General features: G+C 42.5%; 1 protein-coding gene across 6 annotated transcripts; it reads right to left on the reverse strand.

The window, feature by feature from the left end:
- Window positions 1-588: 588 nt before the first annotated feature.
- On the reverse strand, window positions 589-20,099 carry ganabb (glucosidase II alpha subunit b). 6 transcript variants are annotated; one of them, XM_056278443.1, is made up of 25 exons: window positions 20,091-20,099; window positions 19,156-19,257; window positions 18,927-19,035; window positions 18,494-18,621; window positions 17,290-17,469; window positions 17,059-17,124; window positions 15,685-15,745; window positions 15,505-15,586; window positions 13,958-14,054; window positions 13,398-13,578; window positions 13,107-13,260; window positions 12,146-12,381; window positions 10,562-10,688; window positions 9,904-9,983; window positions 9,493-9,633; window positions 9,300-9,396; window positions 8,840-8,941; window positions 5,963-6,206; window positions 5,811-5,875; window positions 4,570-4,646; window positions 4,241-4,315; window positions 3,908-4,021; window positions 3,675-3,784; window positions 3,305-3,405; window positions 589-2,439 (listed from the first exon to the last, which is right to left on the reverse strand). In XM_056278443.1, the coding sequence occupies exons 2-25, from the start codon at window positions 19,254-19,256 to the stop codon at window positions 2,330-2,332; spliced, it is 2,838 nt and encodes a 945-aa protein (XP_056134418.1). In that variant the 5' UTR covers window position 19,257; window positions 20,091-20,099; the 3' UTR covers window positions 589-2,329. The 6 variants fall into 6 exon arrangements, with proteins under 6 accessions (XP_056134418.1, XP_056133811.1, XP_056133042.1 ...); XM_056277836.1 differs by having other exon boundaries at window positions 15,505-15,589; XM_056277067.1 differs by having other exon boundaries at window positions 15,505-15,589; window positions 15,685-15,748.
- Between the last annotated feature and the right edge of the window lie 311 nt (window positions 20,100-20,410).

The following is a 20,410-nucleotide window of genomic DNA, read 5'->3' on the forward strand; positions in this document are numbered from 1 at the left end:
CCTCCGGCTTGGCTGGGCATCCCTACAGACACAACTGGCCATGTTTGCGGGTGGGAAGCTGGATATGGGTATGTGTCCTGGTCGCTGCGCTAGTGCCTCCTCTGGTCAGTCGGGACGCCTGTTTGTGGGGTTGGGGGTGGTGTGGTCCTGCCATGCGTTATGTCCCCTGGCGAAACTCCTCAGTGTCAGGTGGAAAGAAGCGGCTGGCCACTCCACACGTATCGGAGGAAGCAAGTGGTAGTCTGCAGTCCTCCCCAGATCGGCAGAGGGGGTGCAGCAATGACTGGCGACGGCTTCGAAGAGTGGGGTAGTTGGCAGAGTACAGTTGGGGAGAAAGGGGGGGGGTAATAAAACAAAATAATGGAATGAATTCAACCAAAGTGTCATAGAGGGGTGTGTGTATGGGGGGTTTCTTTACAACCCAACACACCAGGTGATTTCACCCATTAGTCTGCATCTGGTGTGGTTGGCGGGTTGAATGAAAACCTACGCACACACAGATCTTCACAGCACATCACTGAGTTGAGTGACAAACTGGAATAAGTGTAACACCCAACTCAATTTGACAGAACAAGTTTTGTTTTTTTGTAACATTTGGTCATTTATTTTCACTTGGTCTCAATTTGTAAAGTACATCTGACAAATTTGATTTTGACATTTGCAGACTCTGCCTTCCACTCTACCAGCTCAGTACATCTGTCCAAATAAAACGCTCAATCTCCAAAAACATTGAAGCAAATGTACAACTTGATCGGTAAAATAATCAAGAACACAATCTCAAGACATTTAAAATGCTCCCAAAAAAGGGTCAGATGCTGTGACTGGTCAGGGCTGGCTCCAGAGTCTCCAGAGGTCCTAATGAATATTTACAGTTGCTCTGTTCACATTTAGATGTGACTTTTGAGGACAAAAATCATCAAAAGCCAAAAAAAAAAAAAGCCTTCAGTGGGCACTCAGCACTTAAACATACGGGTCAAGGATTACGTGTGACTTGCCCAATTAGATATGAATGTTAAAATGACACCCTGGAAATCCTGGACCATTCCAGTATCGAGCAACCCCTCCCACCTCAAATGTAACACAAACGATACCCAAACTGCTTTTTAGCTTTTTTTTCTGTGAGTGCAGTTTTGTAAAGGAATCACAAGAAAAGGTAAACTAAGTTTGGCATGAAAAAACATGACAAAAATAAAGAAAATCCGCCAACAGGATGAATCTTCAACATAGTCAGTGGTGCAATACCCTGAACAGTTCATGATGTCAAATAGCATTTTGTTCAAAATTACCAAAAATTGACAACCCCCCTCCAAATAAAACCTCTCTGTTAAGTAGTCATTGTTAGATGGTGTTAACTAATTCAGAGATAGCAAAATTCATTTGGGTGCACAAATTCAAATTGTAGAGATGAATTAGTAATGAAATAGCCTTGATTTGTCGCAGATATTTTTCCTTCAATAAATTAAAAAAGAAAAAAAAAAGAAATGCACAGGACATTATACAGATTCACACAGGGCACCACTGATCCGTTCTCCCTACACGCGACCCTTTATGAAGTGCAGCATGAGTAACGGAGGTTGATTTCCCACGCCTGAAGTGCTGGCGCTAGACAGGGGATGGAATGAACTTTGATATGATCTCAAATGAGGGACACACGGCCTTAAAGACGGAATCAGGTATTAAATGGACCATGTGAACCTAAATTTGCACCTTCATCTTAAAAAAAAAAAACGGCCAAAATTCTCCGCTGTGATGTTAGTTATTCTGAGACATATTGGATGGATGGTGTTTTGGGGGGGGGGGGGGGCACACACAAAAAAAAAGTTCTTGAATGTTTTCCGTCTACTTTCAAATACCCATTACAGTAACTTCATCTTTTGAATTGCTAATTTATTTTGATCTTTACTGAAATATGATGTGACAAACAAAACTACTTATCTGGTTGTAATCCTCCTTTTACTTGACCAACTGGCATTAATTTGACTGAACAGGAGCAGGAGCAGGACATGGCAGAGACATGACAACGTGGCTTTATCCAGGTAACTTCGTGTGAGTTTAGATACTGAATGTGTCTGGGAGAATCTCAAAGATTTCACTTTTACAGAAAAACAGCCTGTGTGAGAATGCCAAGAACTGTATGTGTATTTCAAGTGTGTGTGTGTGTGTATGTTTGTTTGTGTTAAGGTCCGCAGTTTATGTTATCCATGTTCCATCATGAGTGAGGCAGTCTTCTCCTCTTGCTTTCGTTGGTTTCTTTGTATAAGGGCCTGTAGCGTAGTCCACTGGGTCCCTCGCTTTCCCTCTCCTGTTCAGTCCAGTTGGGTCTCCATCTTTACTGAAGCGCCACCGTCCAGTCTGCCCCAGCATTCATGCCGGGCTTGCGAAGCGTCAAAACTGACATGGAGGAGTCAAACTCAAACTCCACTTGGCGCTCCTGACCATCTGCAGAGAGAGAAAGCAAAAACACATGGGGACAGAGTGAGTCTACGAACATGTATAGAAAAGCCATCCAGCCATTAAAAATAAAACTATAAAATAATAGGAAGAAATCTCTTTCAAGCAGAGGACTGGATGTCAAATAAAGTTCTTCATAACCCAGCATTTAGCCCTCCTAGAAAATGTTTAATTTGCAGAAATTTAAGGAATGATTTTGACTGACTAGCTTCATGGTTACAGGGCATATTAACAAGGGAAAATTACATGGAGGAACATAAAAGCGGATGTCACATTTCTGTCAGACAGGCCAATAAAAGGTAAATAATTACCATCTAGTAATATATAGTAATATTTTTAATCCACATATTGCACTTTGGCCCTCTACGTTAAATTTCTCATGAAACAGCATTGAAACACTGTTAACTGACATATATATCTGAATGAAACAGAACTGTGGCACTTTGTGAGGGCAGGGAGATTGATTTGACTGAGAGTCAATCACAGCAGGACATTTCTGGAAAAATTTAGACACTGATACGCTATTGGCTAGTTTCAATTTGGCAGAAGATCACTTGTCTTCTCTTTATCTTACTCCCACACCTGCAAGTGCAGGCTGATGTAAAAAATATCATATTTGTCAGAAAGAAGAGACATTAATCTTCGAAACACAAAAACAAAATAAAAATAAAATTGATTTTTTTGATGAATTTCTGTGCAGATACGAGGAAACAAGAATAAATACATATTTTTAATTTCAGTGGACCTATAAAACCTTGAGTGACACATGTAGTGAGCCTTAAACCAATGATGGCGCGTGTGCAATTTGTAACCTGTGTAAAACAACCACATGACAAACGCTTCATGCACTCACCAGAAGTCTTGAGGGTGACCTTGCTGGGCTTACTGGCTCCCAGTATGAGGATGCGTTCAATCCAGGACTGGGTAGAGTATTGTGCATCTGGAGCCAGATTACTGTGAAGGAAAAAGGCGAGAACTAAATATTTAAGTACAAAACAATGTTTAAAAAAAACTGGAAAGTACATTTCCCGGAGAAAACATGTAGGCTAGCTCCCTGGGTGATTTATATGGGGGAATTTTTTCTTTAAAGTTAAATATCCTCATGTATACAAATTTCAACAAGTCTGGACATCTCCTCAAAGTAGCCAAATGTTTTCAAGTATGAAGGACTGATTAAAGCCCTTTTTAACAGAACTAAGACAGACAATACTCCTAAAACCCACATAGAAGAAAGGATGTTGTTGGCAAAGGACAGTCTCCTGTGAATGAACTCCTTCTTCTCAAAGTTGAAGGTGTGGCTGTCGTCAATGTAGAGCTCCCCCTCTGCAGCTCTCTGTCACAGAAAATCAGTCAGTCGGTTACATATCAAATAGGACACTGCTACCGGCTGGCCTGAGCGTTTAAACAGACATGGAAGGTACAAAAAACTCAAAAGTGCTAGACATCTTTGTGTTACCTGGGGGCCGAGGGCCACGTATAAGGTGTAGGGATCATTTTCCATGCACGAGGAAGACCTGCGAACTCTGACTTTCCTGGGAATAATGGATCCACCACGCTGGAATACAGGAATCTGGCAGTAAAGCAGAGAGGAGTCCACCATTATAAGTCAGAAATGGAAAAACCTATGTGCTCTTCAGGGATGCGAAGGAGCTCCATAAAGTAGAAAAATGTTAAAAAGTTTTCGTTTAAAGGGGTGAATGTGGACAATCTGCAACTACATGCACACATTTACACAGACAGACACAGGAAATGAGTGTGTTTGTTGGACATTGTGTGTACATCGTCTTACAGAGCTCATAGTGACAGGAATGTAAAGGTTCTGGGCTCCATTGTGTTTCTGGAAGGTGTGGACATCAAACCAGACCTAAGACAGAGAGAGGAAGACAGAATGACAGGTTAGAATATGGCTTAACCAACAAAACCTTCCATTTGCACTCATTCTAATGGTATATTGTATAAAAGTGCTTCTACTTGCATCAAATAACTCAAGTGTTTTTCCTTGATAAGGTCATGCTAACTTTGTTGAAATCATATCACCAGACAACAGAAGAGACTGCTGCCTGTAAGGCCGCTGTCCTTATTTTTGCGGAGTGCTGGAAGAGAGGGTGGCTTTCTCACCTCTCCTTTACCAGGCAGGTATGCAGTGACTCCCCTGGCCCCCTCCTCAGTCACAGGGTGCACAAGCAGGTCTCTCCCTGGGCAAAACATAGTGGAGTCAGACTACAGTGTATTGATTACATGTTAGATGTGTGGCTACTGGCTCTGAGGCCCAATATTTGCTCTCTCTTAAAACATCCAACAGAGATTATCAAGTACAGATGGCAACAAGCAAAAAGATATCTTAAAGTCCGTATCTGTACCAAAAGTTAATAGTTGAAGCAAAAGTCTAGGACAACACTGGCAAACACACTCCAATCCCCACCGCCCCCGTTTTTCTCCCCAATTGTACCCAGCCAATTACGCCACTCTTCCGAGCTGTCCCGGTCGCTGCTCCACCCCCTCTGCCGATCTGGGGGAGGGCTGCAGACTACCACATGCCTCCTGCGATACGTGTGGAGTCGCCAGCCGCTTCTTTTCACCTGACAGTGAGGAGTTTCGCCAGGGGATGTAGCGCGTGGGAGGATCACGCTATTCCCCCCCGAACAGGCCCCCCGACCAACCAGAGGAGGCGCTAGTGCAGCAACCAGGACACATACCCACATCCGGCTTCCCACCCGCAGACACGGCCAATTGTGTCTGTAGGGATGCCTGACCAATCTAGAGGTAACGCGGGGATTCGAACCGGAGATCCCCGTGTTGGTAGGCAACGGAGTAGACTGCTATTGCTACCTGGATGCCACACTTCCTCAATTTAACAAAACCAGAGGCTGAACATCAACTTTAAAAGAACTTTTCATTCACATAATTATGCAAGTAAAACTGTTAGATAACAGGTAGCGATCAGCAGTTTGAGCCAACAGAGAAAGCAGATGGAATAAACTTACGGACAATGTTAGGGAACACAGAAAAATATTACAGCTTGGTATTATTAAATATTACAGTTCAAGACCATTATGAAATTCAGTGATCAACTCAGGCCAGTGGCCGCTATTCAAAAATGAGGTGATGATCAATAAATTAAAAGAGATTTAATACTTAATCCAATAGTATCAAATCAGCAAAATCTGAATAATATGAAGCAGCACGTTCAAATTCACTTAGATATCAAATTTGTATTTAGGGATAGACACTGGATGCAGGTTTTCCAAGTTATTTGAAAATAGTTTCCAATAAATTCAAAAATCAAGTCTCCTGTTTTTCTCAGTTTAGGGAAAACATGACAGCTTTTGCATGCACTTGTCCCACTGCCTCTGACTCACCAATCAAGAACTGGTTGTCCATTGCAAACGTAGCAGAGTCCTGAGGATACTCCACCCACAAGGGTCTACAACAGAGATTAGAAGGATGGTGAGATATTGAAAACACACCAACAGACACACACACACACACACACAAAACCTTGTGCCTGTACCTCATGACTGGATGTCCAGTGTGATATGCATGGTGGAACAGCTGGTACCAGTAGGGCAACAGAGCATAGCGCTGGCGCACCACCTCACGGATCAGCGCAGTGTTCTCAGGGCCAAAGAGCCAGGGCTCGCGGCGGGGGGTGTCCAGGTGGGCGTGGGCCCTGAAGAATGGTTGGTAGGCTCCTGTCTGATACCAGCGCACCAGCAACTCACTGCTGGGAGTCTTGAAGAACCCGCCCACATCCGCTAAGAGACAAACAAGGTGGATATTAATCGACAGACAATACACCTGGGTCATTACCGATGTGTAAAAATTATTTAATGAAAATAAGGTGCCAAAGTGAAGCTCTGCACAAAGAATAAATCTGCAGTGAAAACCTCATTGGAGCTTCTATTTTTTAAGAAAGTGAAGGCCATGGACACTGTTAACCAGGATTATTTCCTTTCAACATAAGCCAAAGGAAAAATTCTGAATAAGCTCCCACAAAATCAGTAGCGCTAGGAGGAGTGTCGATGCACCAGCTTTACTATTTTAGTGAACCTACATTAGCTGAATATTTTGAAATGTTTTACTGGAAAGGAGTGTAATTATATTCTCTGGACTAAGCACCAGACCTAGAAATATTAAATATTTAAATCAGAAAATGGGAGTATACAATCCTGACTCTTAGGGTGATTTACCAGCAGTTATCAAACCTACCAACCTAAGATGACCAGTCATGACAATAGGTTTCTGTCCCCATGGTTACTGAAGCCACCCATCTAGCCTGGCTAACATCGGCTAATGCAGTGTTTGCGATACCTGACATTGTACACATATTTAATGGCTCCATTTTGGCATAAAGCACACCATCTGCTGCCACACCTTAGGAGTCGTTATTTAATGAATATCTATGCATATGAGAATCAGAAATTCTTTTACTACCATGTGCATTGCATGCATTAGGAAATTAGCTTGGTGTTGTTGGTACAAGAGAATAAAAGAATAAAACAAGATAAAATAAAAACAAAATAAAATGGGCATATGAAAAAATATATACATTGCACATACGTGTGCACGCGCGCGCGCGCACACACACACACACACACACACACACACACAGATAGATAAATAAATCAAACAGATCTAGAAAAAAAAACCTCACCAACTACCAGCTGATCTCCAACCCTCTTTTTCTCAGTAAAATCCTGGAAAGAGCAGTTGCTGCCCAACTCCATCAGCACATTTCCAACCACGAGTTCTATGAACCCCTTCAATCTGGCTTTAGAGCACACCAGAGCATGGAGAACACCCTTATCAAAATCACCAATGACCTCCTCATCACTGCTATTTCTGGTCACATCAGTACTTTCATCCTCCTGGACCTCTGCAGCCTTCGACACCGTTTCCCATATCATCATCCTAAAACGCCTCACCAGTGCAGCGCTCTCCTGGTTCCCGTCATATCTCTCTAACAGGAAACAGTCTGTCACCATCAGAGACTCTAGTTACACCCTGGCCCCAGTCAACCAAGGCATGCCCTAAGGCTCTATGCTTGGACCCCTCCTCTTTACCATCTACATATTCCGTATTGGTCAGATCATCCACCACCATGGTTTACGCTTCCACTGCTATGCTGATGACATGCAGCTGTATCTCAGCACTAAATAAGACAGCACTCATGCTTGTGGCTCCCAAGGCGCTGCTCCGAAAGGTTGGAGATCTTCTCCTCGACATGGATGGCTGCTCATTCTGCTCATCCCCAGAGGTCTGGAACCTGGGTGTCATTCTGGACTCCACTATCTCATTCAAGTCACACATCAAATCCATCACTAAATCTGCTGTCTTTCACCTCAAAAACACCTCCTGACTCCAGCCATCACTCTCAAACTCTGTGGCTGAGACCCTCATCCATACCTTGCAATGAAGCCCTGTCTAGGGTACCCATCAAAGCCCTAGACAGGCTTCAGTATGTGCAGAACTCAGCTGCCAGAGTTCTCACCCACACCAAGCCCTGGCAGCACATCACCCTCTAGTATCCATCAGACCTCCTCCACCCCTATATTCCATCCCGGAATCTGCAGTCCACAGACCCAGGCCTGCTTTCCATTTCCCAGACCAGCCTACGGACTTTTGGGGACAGAGCCATCGGTGTAGCAGCCCCGACCATTTGGAACTCTCTCCTAGAAGAGATCCACAACGCTGCTTCTTTGGACACTTAAAAAACTCCTGAAAACTCACTTTTTCATCCAGGCCTTTTATCTCTACTTGCTTCTATCATCCCCAGCAATCTTTGCTATTTTTATTTTCTGTTCTTGAATTTTTTGTTTCGTCTGCTCCACTATGTGTAAAGCATCCTTGGGTCACCTGAAAGGCGGTATATAAATTTAAGTTGTATGCAATATTCTAAATAAATGATGTGATTCGCTCGATACAAACAGGGTATCTATGTATGAAAATCCAGGATGACATCTACTAGCAGATGCAGTAATAGTTGGTGGACTTGTGTAGCCAGAAAATGTAAAATGTAAATTTCATCCTTTTGGTTACTTTTTACCCTTGAATATTAGGACATAAGACAGCCCTTGCCCTGAGCAGATATAACTATAACAAATATGATTTTTAAGTTTGGCTGAACTTTATTTTTGGCGAAGATCATTTTGAGCACTCATTTTTGTGGTTTTGTTGCTAATTAGAGGTCTAATTTGCAGAGCCATGGACCACAAAAGTTTCAAGTTGCTATTTTTTTCAGTTTGATCAGTTTTACAGCATCAGTGGTGGTTGAATGTCTGTATCCAAGCAAACTGAATCAAACCACCAGACTTGAAAAGTTCAACTCTAGACTTTGTAAGACTCTTCTCTTTTTCTAGCACCTTGCTATAAGGCAAGTGACGCTTACCCCCACAGAGAGAGATCCCGACCAGACCCAGACTCAGACACATGGGGATGGAGATCTTCAGATGTTCCCACTCAGCAGCATTGTCGCCTGTCCACACAGCACCTGCATTCAGATACACATGCACGCACGTACACGCACACACCTCGAGTCAGGTTTACACAAGCTGAATGCTACATGTTCCTGCTCTTTAATGGCTCAGCAGACATGTAAGACATGATTCAACGCTATTAGAATGGCTTGTTCATTAAATATGTGACCCAGTTTGAACAACAAATGTTATCTCAGATTGTTTGATAAAACATCACCAGTACATGCACCAGCCTGGCCACAGCTTCATGTAAACAAAATGCATTTAATCTTGTGATTTAAAAAAAAAAAAAGTGTGCCAGATTGAAATGCAGGTCAGCATAGCAGAGAAATAAAAGTAGATGGACAATAGAGAAAAAAATAGAGGGCTCACCATAGCGCTGTGACCCAGCAAAGAAAGCCCTGGTCAGGACAAATGGGCGCTCCACTCCCCCTGACCTCTGGATCAGGCCTTCTGCTGTGGCCATTTGCTATAGCAGTGTATACAAGACAGTTAGATCGCATTGGACACAAGACAAAAAGTTACAACGCACACAAATGTGAAAGATACAAAATGGCAAACGTACCACATAGAAGCCATAGAGGTTGTGCACGTCGCGATTCTCCCATGCGCCATGCATGGCGTCCTTGTGCATGGTGACCTCCGGCCCATTAAACACTGACGGTTCATTCATATCGTTCCAAGTGTACAGGTTCTTCATGGAGCCCTGGGGAAAGAGAGCGAAGGGTCATAATAAAGCTGAGAAGAATAAGGACTGAACATGGACATATTAACTTTCATTGCAATGGATCGAAGCTCATCTATGGCTCATCTATGGGCCATCTCATTGAAATCCTGCACATGGCACAACAGCTGACATTTGAAATTCTTCTCTTGGAAGCATTGTAGGCAACTAATTTATGTACACAGTCATGCACTGGTTATATTTTCCCCTTTCCAAAAAGATGAGGCAGAATTGTAGGGGTATTGAGCGTACCTCATACTGATCATAGGCAAACATGCTAGCCCACCAGGATCTCATCTCTGGGTTGGTGAAGTCTGGGTAGCCTGCATTACCTGAAGGGTTTCATCAAGGAACAAAGAAGCCATTATTTTCATTCGTTTCTAAATAACCCGAATGACCCCAATGAAATTAAAATATTTGCTTGACAGTGAATAGTCAATTTTATTTGTATAGCCCATTATCACAAATTAGCCTCATTTGCATGTGCTAAGAGTTTAATAATTCTCTTGCAACTTAGCAAAAATCAAGTCAACTGAACAGTTTATTAATAGTACAAAATAACAAAGCTATAATCCTCAAGATTTAGATGCAAACAATTCTCAACAGCTAATCCAAGATTATCTAAATCTTGAATGTTTTGTGGTTGCTCATTGTAACGGTAATTGCTGGGTTGGACACTCCCAGGAAAAACCAATCATCACATAGTGTTTTACATTTTCATCACAGCAGCAAAATGCAAACTAATAACAAAGGCAGGGACAAGTTTGAAGAAGCAACAAACTTGCTGTGGCAGAATAAGCTCATTAAAAAACCTGTACTGAAATACAACTGCATTAAATAGCTATCTTCTGGACAGTCAACGTCAAGAGAGAATTTCCTTTGATAAAATAATGGACTGTCAATCTCTTACCAGGCCAGCACCAGCCCTCGTAGTCTCCTCCATCTTTATTTTTTACGTAGAAGCCCCGAGAACGGATCTCATTGTGGATCTTGTAATTGCTGTCTACTTTGATGTGAGGGTCCACAATGGCCACCATCTATGGACAGATAAAGAAAAAGTGTGCATATACACTACCGTTCAAAAGTTTGGGATCACCCAAACAATTTTGTGTTTTCCATGAAAAGTCACACTTATTCACCACCATATGTTGTGAAATGAATAGAAAATAGAGTCAAGACATTGACAAGGTTAGAAATAATGATTTGTATTTGAAATAAGATTTTTTTTACATCAAACTTTGCTTTCGTCAAAGAATCCTCCATTTGCAGCAATTACAGCATTGCAGACCTTTGGCATTCTAGCTGTTAATTTGTTGAGGTAATCTGGAGAAATTGCACCCAACGCTTCCAGAAGCAGCTCCCACAAGTTGGATTGGTTGGATGGGCACTTCTTTGAGCAGATTGAGTTTCTGGAGCATCACATTTGTGGGGTCAATTAAACGCTCAAAATGGCCAGAAAAAGAGAACTTTCATCTGAAACTCGACAGTCTATTCTTGTTCTTAGAAATGAAGGCTATTCCATGCGAGAAATTGCTAAGAAATTGAAGATTTCCTACACCGGTGTGTACTACTCCCTTCAGAGGACAGCACAAACAGGCTCTAACCAGAGTAGAAAAAGAAGTGGGAGGCCGCGTTGCACAACTGAGCAAGAAGATAAGTACATTAGAGTCTCTAGTTTGAGAAACAGACGCCTCACAGGTCCCCAACTGGCATCTTCATTAAATAGTACCTGTTAGAGCCTGTTTGTGCTGTCCTCTGAAGGGACTAGTACACACCGGTGTAGGAAATCTTCAATTTCTTAGCAATTTCTCGCATGGAATAGCCTTCATTTCTAAGAACAAGAATAGACTGTCGAGTTTCAGATGAAAGTTCTCTTTTTCTGGCCATTTTGAGCGTTTAATTGACCCCACAAATGTGATGCTCCAGAAACTCAATCTGCTCAAAGAAGTGCCCATCCAACCAATCCAACTTGTGGGAGCTGCTTCTGGAAGCGTGGGGTGCAATTTCTCCAGATTACCTCAACAAATTAACAGCTAGAATGCCAAAGGTCTGCAATGCTGTAATTGCTGCAAATGGAGGATTCTTTAACGAAAGCAAAGTTTGATGTAAAAAAAATCTTATTTCAAATAAAAATCATTATTTCTAACCTTGTCAATGTCTTGACTCTATTTTCTATTCATTTCACAACATATGGTGGTGAATAAGTGTGACTTTTCATGGAAAACACGAAATTGTTTGGGTGATCCCAAACTTTTGAACGGTAGTGTGTGTATATATATATATATATATATATATATATATATATATATATATATATATATATATATAAAAAACAAACTAGTGACAAAAAAAGAGTAGAGGAGAAAGGTGACCTTTTGAACCCTTTTAGTGAGATCTGTTGAGATTCTAGTGGGCACAAATGAGGATCCCGTTCCTTTTCTAAGAGAGTGAGTAGCGATGTCTTTCTTTTTCTGTCCTTCAGCACTATCCTTACCTTGCGTTTCTTGACCATAAGAGCCTCCAGCATGTCTTTGGGTGTGGCAAACTTATGCGGGTCCCAGGTGAAGTAGCGCTTGCCGTCCGTGTGCTCGATGTCCAGCCAGATGAAGTCGTAAGGGATGTCGTGCTGGTCGAAGCCTACGTCCACAGACTGCACATCCTCCTGGTCATTGTAGTTCCAGCGGCACTGATGGTATGCCAGGCCCGCCAGGGGAGGGAAGGCTTGGGTGCCTGGTGGAAAGGAGGACAAAATGAGCTTGCCATTAGGCTAGGAAGGCTAAGACAGTCATTTCTTTGGGGGCAAAGACAGGCTAGTTGGTCAAGATCCATGAATACCCACACTGAAAACAGACCTCAGGCAGTACCAAAGCGGGATTGGCTTTAAAACAAATTACAACAAATTTAAAACCTCGAGGACCACACTTGAAATGAGTGCCTATTTCACATGTGAACAGGTATTTTTTTCCAAGCAGTGTCAAACAGATTTTTGCTTGATTTCTTTTAAACAAAGACCCCAAACTAATGGTGTATATGTCTTTTGTTGGATCACATAAATAATCATGACAACACTGTTGTGAACCTATAAAGAAGGATACGTTCATTTATTGTGGTTTTTGTAGGCTTAAATGATTGCCCATTGGACTATCTTGAAGCCCAACAAGAACATTTAGCAAAGCGGTAAGTTTCTCGATACTAAAGTAATCAGTTAAGTTTTTGTCTGTGTGATTCTAAATGATGCCTGACATTTGGGGTGGGGAAAAAAGAAGTATCCTTTAAGAAAGAGCAGCGTTTCTTAACTGTTCCCAATGTGACAGAAGGCTTCTGGTTTTTAGTGTCTAGAACCAACACAGCAGTGAAGGCATGGATCTAGTCCCATGTGTGCTTGTCAGGAAAATCTGGGAAAAACACATCCAAATCTCCACCCACACAGGCAATTAACTGCATGCTCCTATCACCTGTGAGGGAGGCATATTGGGAGAAGACATCATAGGGCGTTGGTCCCAGCATGATGAAAACGTCGATGATACCGCTCTCAGAGATCCAACGCACATCTGTCTGTGGCGTCTCACTGGAGCCCTGCACATAGTCCAGCATCTTCCCAAACACTGTCTGGAGACACAAACAATGGAGTGAGTGGAATGATCAATAGACACAGACAGAGAGAGAGAGAGACAGAGAGAGAGACAAATGAACAGTAAATGGAACAATATGGTAGTGAGGCAGATTAATCCTGGGCCTGTTGTTACCTTTCCTGCTGTGTTGGAGCTGATGTCTACCCATGTCTCTGCAGCATTGAGCCAGAAGATGCCGGTGGTGCGCTGGGCATTGTGGGCTAGCATGACTGGGACAGCGCCATACAGAGCCATTGGGTTGTACAGCTCATACTGGAACACATCTAGATTATAAAGCCGGTATGGCTCCCCACCGCTGAAACACACATGTATACACACCATGTAAAAAGTTATTAGACAACTGAATAAATATTTCAAAACTTGCTCACTACATTGACACTCCTCACTGAGTATTAAAAAACCAAACTGTCAGCGGTAACATGCAGCATGTTTTAAAAATACCATAATAGTAAAATTGCTATAGACAACACTGGAAACACATGGAGGTCAAAGTGTTAACACGTTTTTAACAATGGAGAACAATTTTGCCTGCTGGGCGATTTTCTTCATTTGGGTATACTACAACAGCAGGTGCTACATGATGCCGTGGAGGGTAAGGACATGAAGACCGCAAATGAACTTAAGTCAATTTCCCATTTGAAAACGTGATTGACAGGCATGCCATTGCCACTCACTCTGTGGTTTTTAGTTTGAGGGTGTCCGCATGTTCTGGAATGCCATAGACGTGCTCCACCCCAGGTAGAGAGAAATCTAAACTGATAGAGGAGGGGCCTGAGGAGGGAGAGCAAAAAAAGCATGGGTTAGCTAAGGCATGATAACAAACAGGAAGTGTAAAACTTTCTATAAGGGTCATTCGCTACCCCAAAAACAGATTTCATTAATCATTTTTATTCAGGGCATCCAGGTAGTGTAGCGGTGTATTCCGCTGCCTACCAACATGTGGATCGCTAGTTTGAATCCCCATGTTACCTCCGGCTTGGTCGAGTGTCCCTACAGACACAACTGGCTGTGTCTGCGGGTGGGAAGCCGGATGTAGGGTATGTGTCCTGGTCGCTGCACTAGCGCCTCCTCTGGTCGGGCGGGGCGCCTGTTCGGGGGGGGGGGGGGTAGCGTGATCCTGCCATGCGCTACGTTCCTCTGGCAAAACTCTTCACTGTCAGGTGAAAAGAAGCGGCTGGCGACTCCACATGTATCGGAGGAGGCATGTGGTAGTCTACAGCAGTGTTTCTCAACCGGGGGTACGCGGACCCCTAGTGGTCCGTGGTGTAATTGCAAGGGGTCCGTGAAAATAAAATATCTTTAAAAAAAAGATCCTATGACATTTATAGAAATAGGATTATTTTACTCAAATGTGACTGAGACCTTTATCTACCTAAACTATAAAGGGTAACAGGACTTTTTTCTGTAATTACATCTGTTTCACAAGTGTAATTTATTGTATTTTAATAAGCGATCTCGCTCCCGTTTGCATTGTTAAAAGTTACTGCATAAAAATTCTGTTGTTACATATATCTGAAAGTTACTGAATACATATTCTGTTTTGTTACATATATCTGAAAGTTACTGCATAAGAATTCTGTTTTGTTAACTATATCTAAGTTACAACTGAAAGCTCTTATTTTTGCCCCAAAGAGTGAATAAATGCTATAATGCAATTTAAAATGCAGTTTCTACTGTTTCTATCAAATTGCAACCCCCCTCCCCCAAGATCAGGTGGAGGGGTCCTCAGGATAGATCAAAAATACGCAGGGGGTCCAGGACCCCAAAAAGGTTGAGAACCACTGGTCTACAGCCCTCCCCGGGTTAGCAGAGAGGGTGCAGCAGCGACCAAGGCGGCTCGGAAGAGTGGGGTAATTGGCCGGATACAATTGGGGAGAAAAAGGGGGAAAACCAAAAAAAAATAAAATAATAGAAATAAAAAATGTATTCAAGGCAATCAATACTGTTATCTCAAAGCTAGGTTGGTGGATGAAGCAAGCAGGAACCATTTTATCAGCCAACAACACTACCAGTACGACATGTCCCATTTGATTCAAATTCCAAGTTAAACTTTTTCTCTCATATTGCGACGTCTCTAGTCCCAAAATGAAAAAAAAACAAAAAACAAATAAAAATGCAAAGATCAGTTCCACAGCGAGACTTGCTGATGCAGCAGATTTTAAAGCATAAGCACCAAGCAGAGACCAGAGGAGAGCAGGGGCAGAGACGCAAGGATACCCACCATTGGGTTTGCTGTCTGAATGCGATTTAAACGTTTCCTCCCACATCCCATCCTCCACCTTCTCCTCATCATCTTTTGCGGTCTGCTGAGAGAAAGAGGGGCAAACGATGACAGTGTTAAGAGTAGAGGAGAAAAAGGTATGGATATAAAGGCTTGTATTTCAGTGTTGAAGCTCACTACCTCCTCGGCCTGATTTGCCGGATCAGCTTCCTCTTTCTTCTCAGCCTCCGGGTCCGCTTGACTGCTTCACAGCAGCAAAAGGGAAGGGTGGGGATGCAAAGAAAGAGAGATGTGTCACAAAAAGGAGTTGCACAGTACTCATCCGTAACAAGATATGGGAGAAAAATCTCCCTGTGATATAAGAAATACAAAAAAAGAGACTGGTAATTGGAACTTTATGCCACACTGCTAGCTAACTAGTATTCTACTACATCCTACAGGATTTCACACTAATGACAAAGGGGATTGTGCAACTCCCTACCTTGTGGCTATATCAAGCTCTGCATCAGGGGACAAGACCTCTAGAGGCTGCAGCATCTAATACCCGCAAGTCTTTTTAAAGAACAAACTCTGCTCATTGGAGCCATCACATTACAGGGTTGGGAGGAGAACATTTCACCAGACCCCTAAAACGTGTCTTGGTTCTGTTTGAATCTTGGGTGGCCAATAACACGTTTAAATTGCATAATGAACAGAAATCTGGTGCACAAGTACAAAAAGGAGTTGTGACCAAATCTCTCTGCAGTAAACTATGAACTACAGCATAACCACAAAGAGAGGTGTCATTGTTGGATTTGGGGGACAGGGCTACAAGTCTAAAAGTTGGATATATGGAACCACAGGGACATAACCTACAGATGTATGTAGGGTAGAGTGCAATGTTCTTGCTTTAATTCTAAGTTAGTCCAGACACATCTCAGTTATCTATCTATGCATTATGTATTTTTTTCAGCAAGTGCATCAAGATCTCAGAAAAGGAAAAAAAAAGAAAACCAAGACGATTTAAGTTAGCCTAGCTGTTTGCGAAATTCAGTAAATCATGCAATTGTAGAGTTAGATTAATTTGCTACTGTCTGGCTACTAGAGTTAAATTCTAGGGACGTTATTCAGTTAATAAACACAGATCTGACATGACAAATAAAATATAGTGGAAATCAGTGCCATGCCTGCAGCAGGTCTAAATCTCAGGCTTTTCTCAGGATGATTTCACTTTTTTTGTTTCATGAAATGAGCTAAAATCATTATGCAGACTGCTCCCCCGAACATGTGAAGATGGCCCACTATGAAATAACAATTTGGCAATTTGATCTTCAAACCCATTTTGACTCAAATACTGCCATGCGCAAACTCTCTCACTCTCACTCGCACGCACGCACGCACGCGCACGCACACACACACACACACACACACACCTACCTCTTGCTCACGCATACCAGACTTTCCGTTCAGTACTCATTGCTATGGGAGATCTAGTAGTCCCTACTTGTTACATAACTATCGGAAGCATTAGCACAAGAAACAGAATACACACTTACAAAGCTTAAGGGTCTTTACCTAGAGAATACCCACTTGATATTATCCCACACGCTAGCCACTGTGCTAGTTACTTTATAGGAGAAACTAGGATGATAGGGAGAAGAGGACAGAGCAACGAGTCAGAGACAATACTGGAAAAATAAAACCATTTCACGGGAACAAAAAGAGAATCATCCTTTGGGTGAGGATGATTAAACACAAGGGCTGGTCAAGAGGTGTGTATGTGTGTTTGTGTGCCTGGATTCTCACGTGTCCTTGCGCATCCTCAGGTGCTCGAAGGCCAGCAGACCACGGGAGTTTAGGGACATTAGTACCTCATGCCCCTCCATGATGTCTAATCGGAAGGGCTGGGCACTGACGATGACTCTCTGGGACTCCGCCCCCAATGACAGAACCACTCCATTCTCATCCTTGGACAGGAGAGACAGGCTGCAAGAGGAGAGGAGCAAGATGATTTAAGTGGCCGTATCATGTTCTGTTGTTTACTCAACTAAAGCAGAATAAAGAAAGCCTTGTCAGTTGCCACTTTGCCCTGCGGAACATCCCCTTAATTAGTAAGAACTTAAAGCTACAACCCTGAAGACTATCATTTTTGTTTAACCCTACTGAAACCTATGGACAAATAACATTAAAGCTTCGACAGTGCTGTTACGCCAACGCCTTCTCTTCTGCCAAACAAATAAGGCCTGTTGAGACATTCAGCTTACTGATGTTATAGTATCTGTCAGTAAAGGTCTTCTACAAGCTTGGTCTACCATATATGTTTGCTAGTAACAACAACTTTGCTTCCACTTCAAACTCGCTGCTACTTGCCCTCTTCTACATTTGGCTTTCTTTTTGAAGATGTAAGAAGCTTTGTGCAGTTTCATCTTACCTGGTAAAATCCTAACTGACAGTAACCATTAAAATGTGTAACTGCAAAAGTGTCCATGATTTGGATATTTGTGGACAAGCTATTGCCTTAATTCTACCCATGAGAGTATCAAAAAGGACATTTTTTTGCATTTAAATCTACAGGATTAAAGCTTCAGGTAAGTAAGCCAATAAATATAAATAAATCAAGATTTCAAAGGATCCAAGTAACCTATCACAACATGTTCCAATACAGCCAAGTCATGCAAATGATAACTCTCAAAAACTCTCTAAATTTTAAACTTGAAAATAACATCTGACACACCCGCAGTGAGCAACTATACCAAAGATTGGAGGGGAAGAAACAATTTGAGCTGATGCCTGCAAGTTAAGTTTCAGTGTCAAAAGGTAGAAAGCAACAGCAACACATGTCATCAGCCAAACCCACACCACCACTAATGAACACGCTTTTCTTGTAAACCAGAACACACCCATCTTACATGTGTTCAAATTTATCACTGTCCTCTGATAACACCCACTCATCTGTCAGATCCTTGTCTACACCCTAGCCATCCATCTGTCAGGCTCACGAGGGACTTACGGCTCAGTAGGCGGCTCCTGGATGAGCACATCTGGGACCTCAAAGCGAGGCTTCAGTGGCTTCAGCTCATTAATCTTCACCCTTGTCATGTTGCCCTGGAGACGATAGAGCTCCAGCAGCAGACGCACCTTCAATAAATGTAGAAAGAGGTGAAAGAGGAGGAGAAAAAGAGAGATGAGAAAGTGAGGGAATAATGCAAAGGCATTTTATTACCATATCGAAAAAAAATGAAGTATCGCACAAGGCATTTCATTGTAACTTTTGTTAAAAGTTTAATTACCATTCTGTAATATCAATTGGTCAGTGAGAGGTAAATATGGGAGGTAGATCATGCAAAATACATCATTTGCAAGATTACAAATCCAAGGTTGTACATACATAACAGATTATTTCCCTCACTGAACCCCCCTTTCACGAAGTGTTTGTGGTATACCTTGTTGTTGTCATTGATGAGCTGCAGGGTGAGCCTGGTGTTGGTCAGCTCCATAGTCTCTAGCAGCGCTCGGTAGGGGGACTGGCCAGGCTTCAATGCTCGCTGACGCCTACGTTGACAAAAGAACACTTTTCACCATGGACTATTTACACTTTTCTTTTTCAAACAGCAGCACTGTTCTAGTGTTGCTCCTCTTCATGTTCTGTGTCTTTGTACCAAGTTCACTCACTTGCAGAAGGCACTCTGATCGCAGGTCTTGAAATTCCCCCGATCTACAGCCCACGTCCCACTGAGGCATACAGCCAGCCAAAGCACCAGGGCAGGCACCATCCTACAGACACATAACAGATGGACAGACGCCAAATTAAAGATTAGGTCACTGTCACAATGTAAGTGGTTGCAAGTTAATATTGGAGATTTGCCAGAATACCCTAAGAATTTGCTTAAGCAAATACTAGCAATTAATGGAGAGGCTTCTTATGTAGAAACGGGACAAGTGAGCTAGCTATGGAGAAAACAATGGACTTTGATCTGCTTGTGTCCTCCAGAGCTCAACCATTTCCTGTTTCCAAATTCTCTTGCGTAAACATCATTAGAGCGTTACATTTATTTTCACAAGTCGTTAAAGCTGCGACTTAGAACGTAATTTTCGCGTTATACATTTTGGTAGAATACGTTGTTTAGGAACAATCTGCCGCCGTTCTGTCAAATTTAAATTAGTTGGTGAGGTTATATTGAATTAGCTATTCAGCTACTGCTAGCTGACACAGTAACCGGTATTCTGGTGAAACGCAGCAGCATGAATGGATTGCTAATATTATTTTACTTTAAAAAATAATAAATTAATCTATCATTGACTCTTGAAAACCGATCAATGGGGTGACCAACGATAACATTTCATTTAACGCCAGGTACCGAAAAGCAGTGGGGTAGCTTGCTAACTTGGCTAACGAGGCTGTCAAGCCGCTAATTCAATTGGGGGATCTCGACTTTTCCCAGACGGTGTGACTCTTCCTACTTGCGATATAAATTATCTATTGAACGATTCGATTTCAGGTTTCGTAAGTGGGTTGCCACAGACACAAACTTTTAGCTGATGCGCGCCGACAAAACATCAGAAAAATGTTAAATACGCTATTAAAGAGCCTAACCGCTTTGTCTTACCTCCCATTGAAAGCGGCCATCTTGGTAATACTCCCGTTTAGCCACGCCCCTTGGAACTAGGACTGGGGCTGAACCAAAAGTCTCGAACCAGAGGGGTGTCAACTTTGTCATTTCACAAAAACAGCGGCGTATGGATGCTGTCGCAAAGATTACAATGTCAACTTAGTTTCGTCAACCAAAAGTATCAACATGTTTATTTTTTACCCTAAGGTGACCTACCTAAATTGTGAAAACAAAGATTTGATGTTTCGGCTCTACGTGGCTTTACCCTCTCCGACACAGACACGTCAGCTCGAAAGCCCAGGCCAGCAGGTCATTCA

The sequence above is a fragment of the Lampris incognitus genome, chromosome 1, assembly GCF_029633865.1.
Source record: "Lampris incognitus isolate fLamInc1 chromosome 1, fLamInc1.hap2, whole genome shotgun sequence".
NCBI classification, from domain to species: Eukaryota; Metazoa; Chordata; class Actinopteri; order Lampriformes; family Lampridae; genus Lampris; species Lampris incognitus.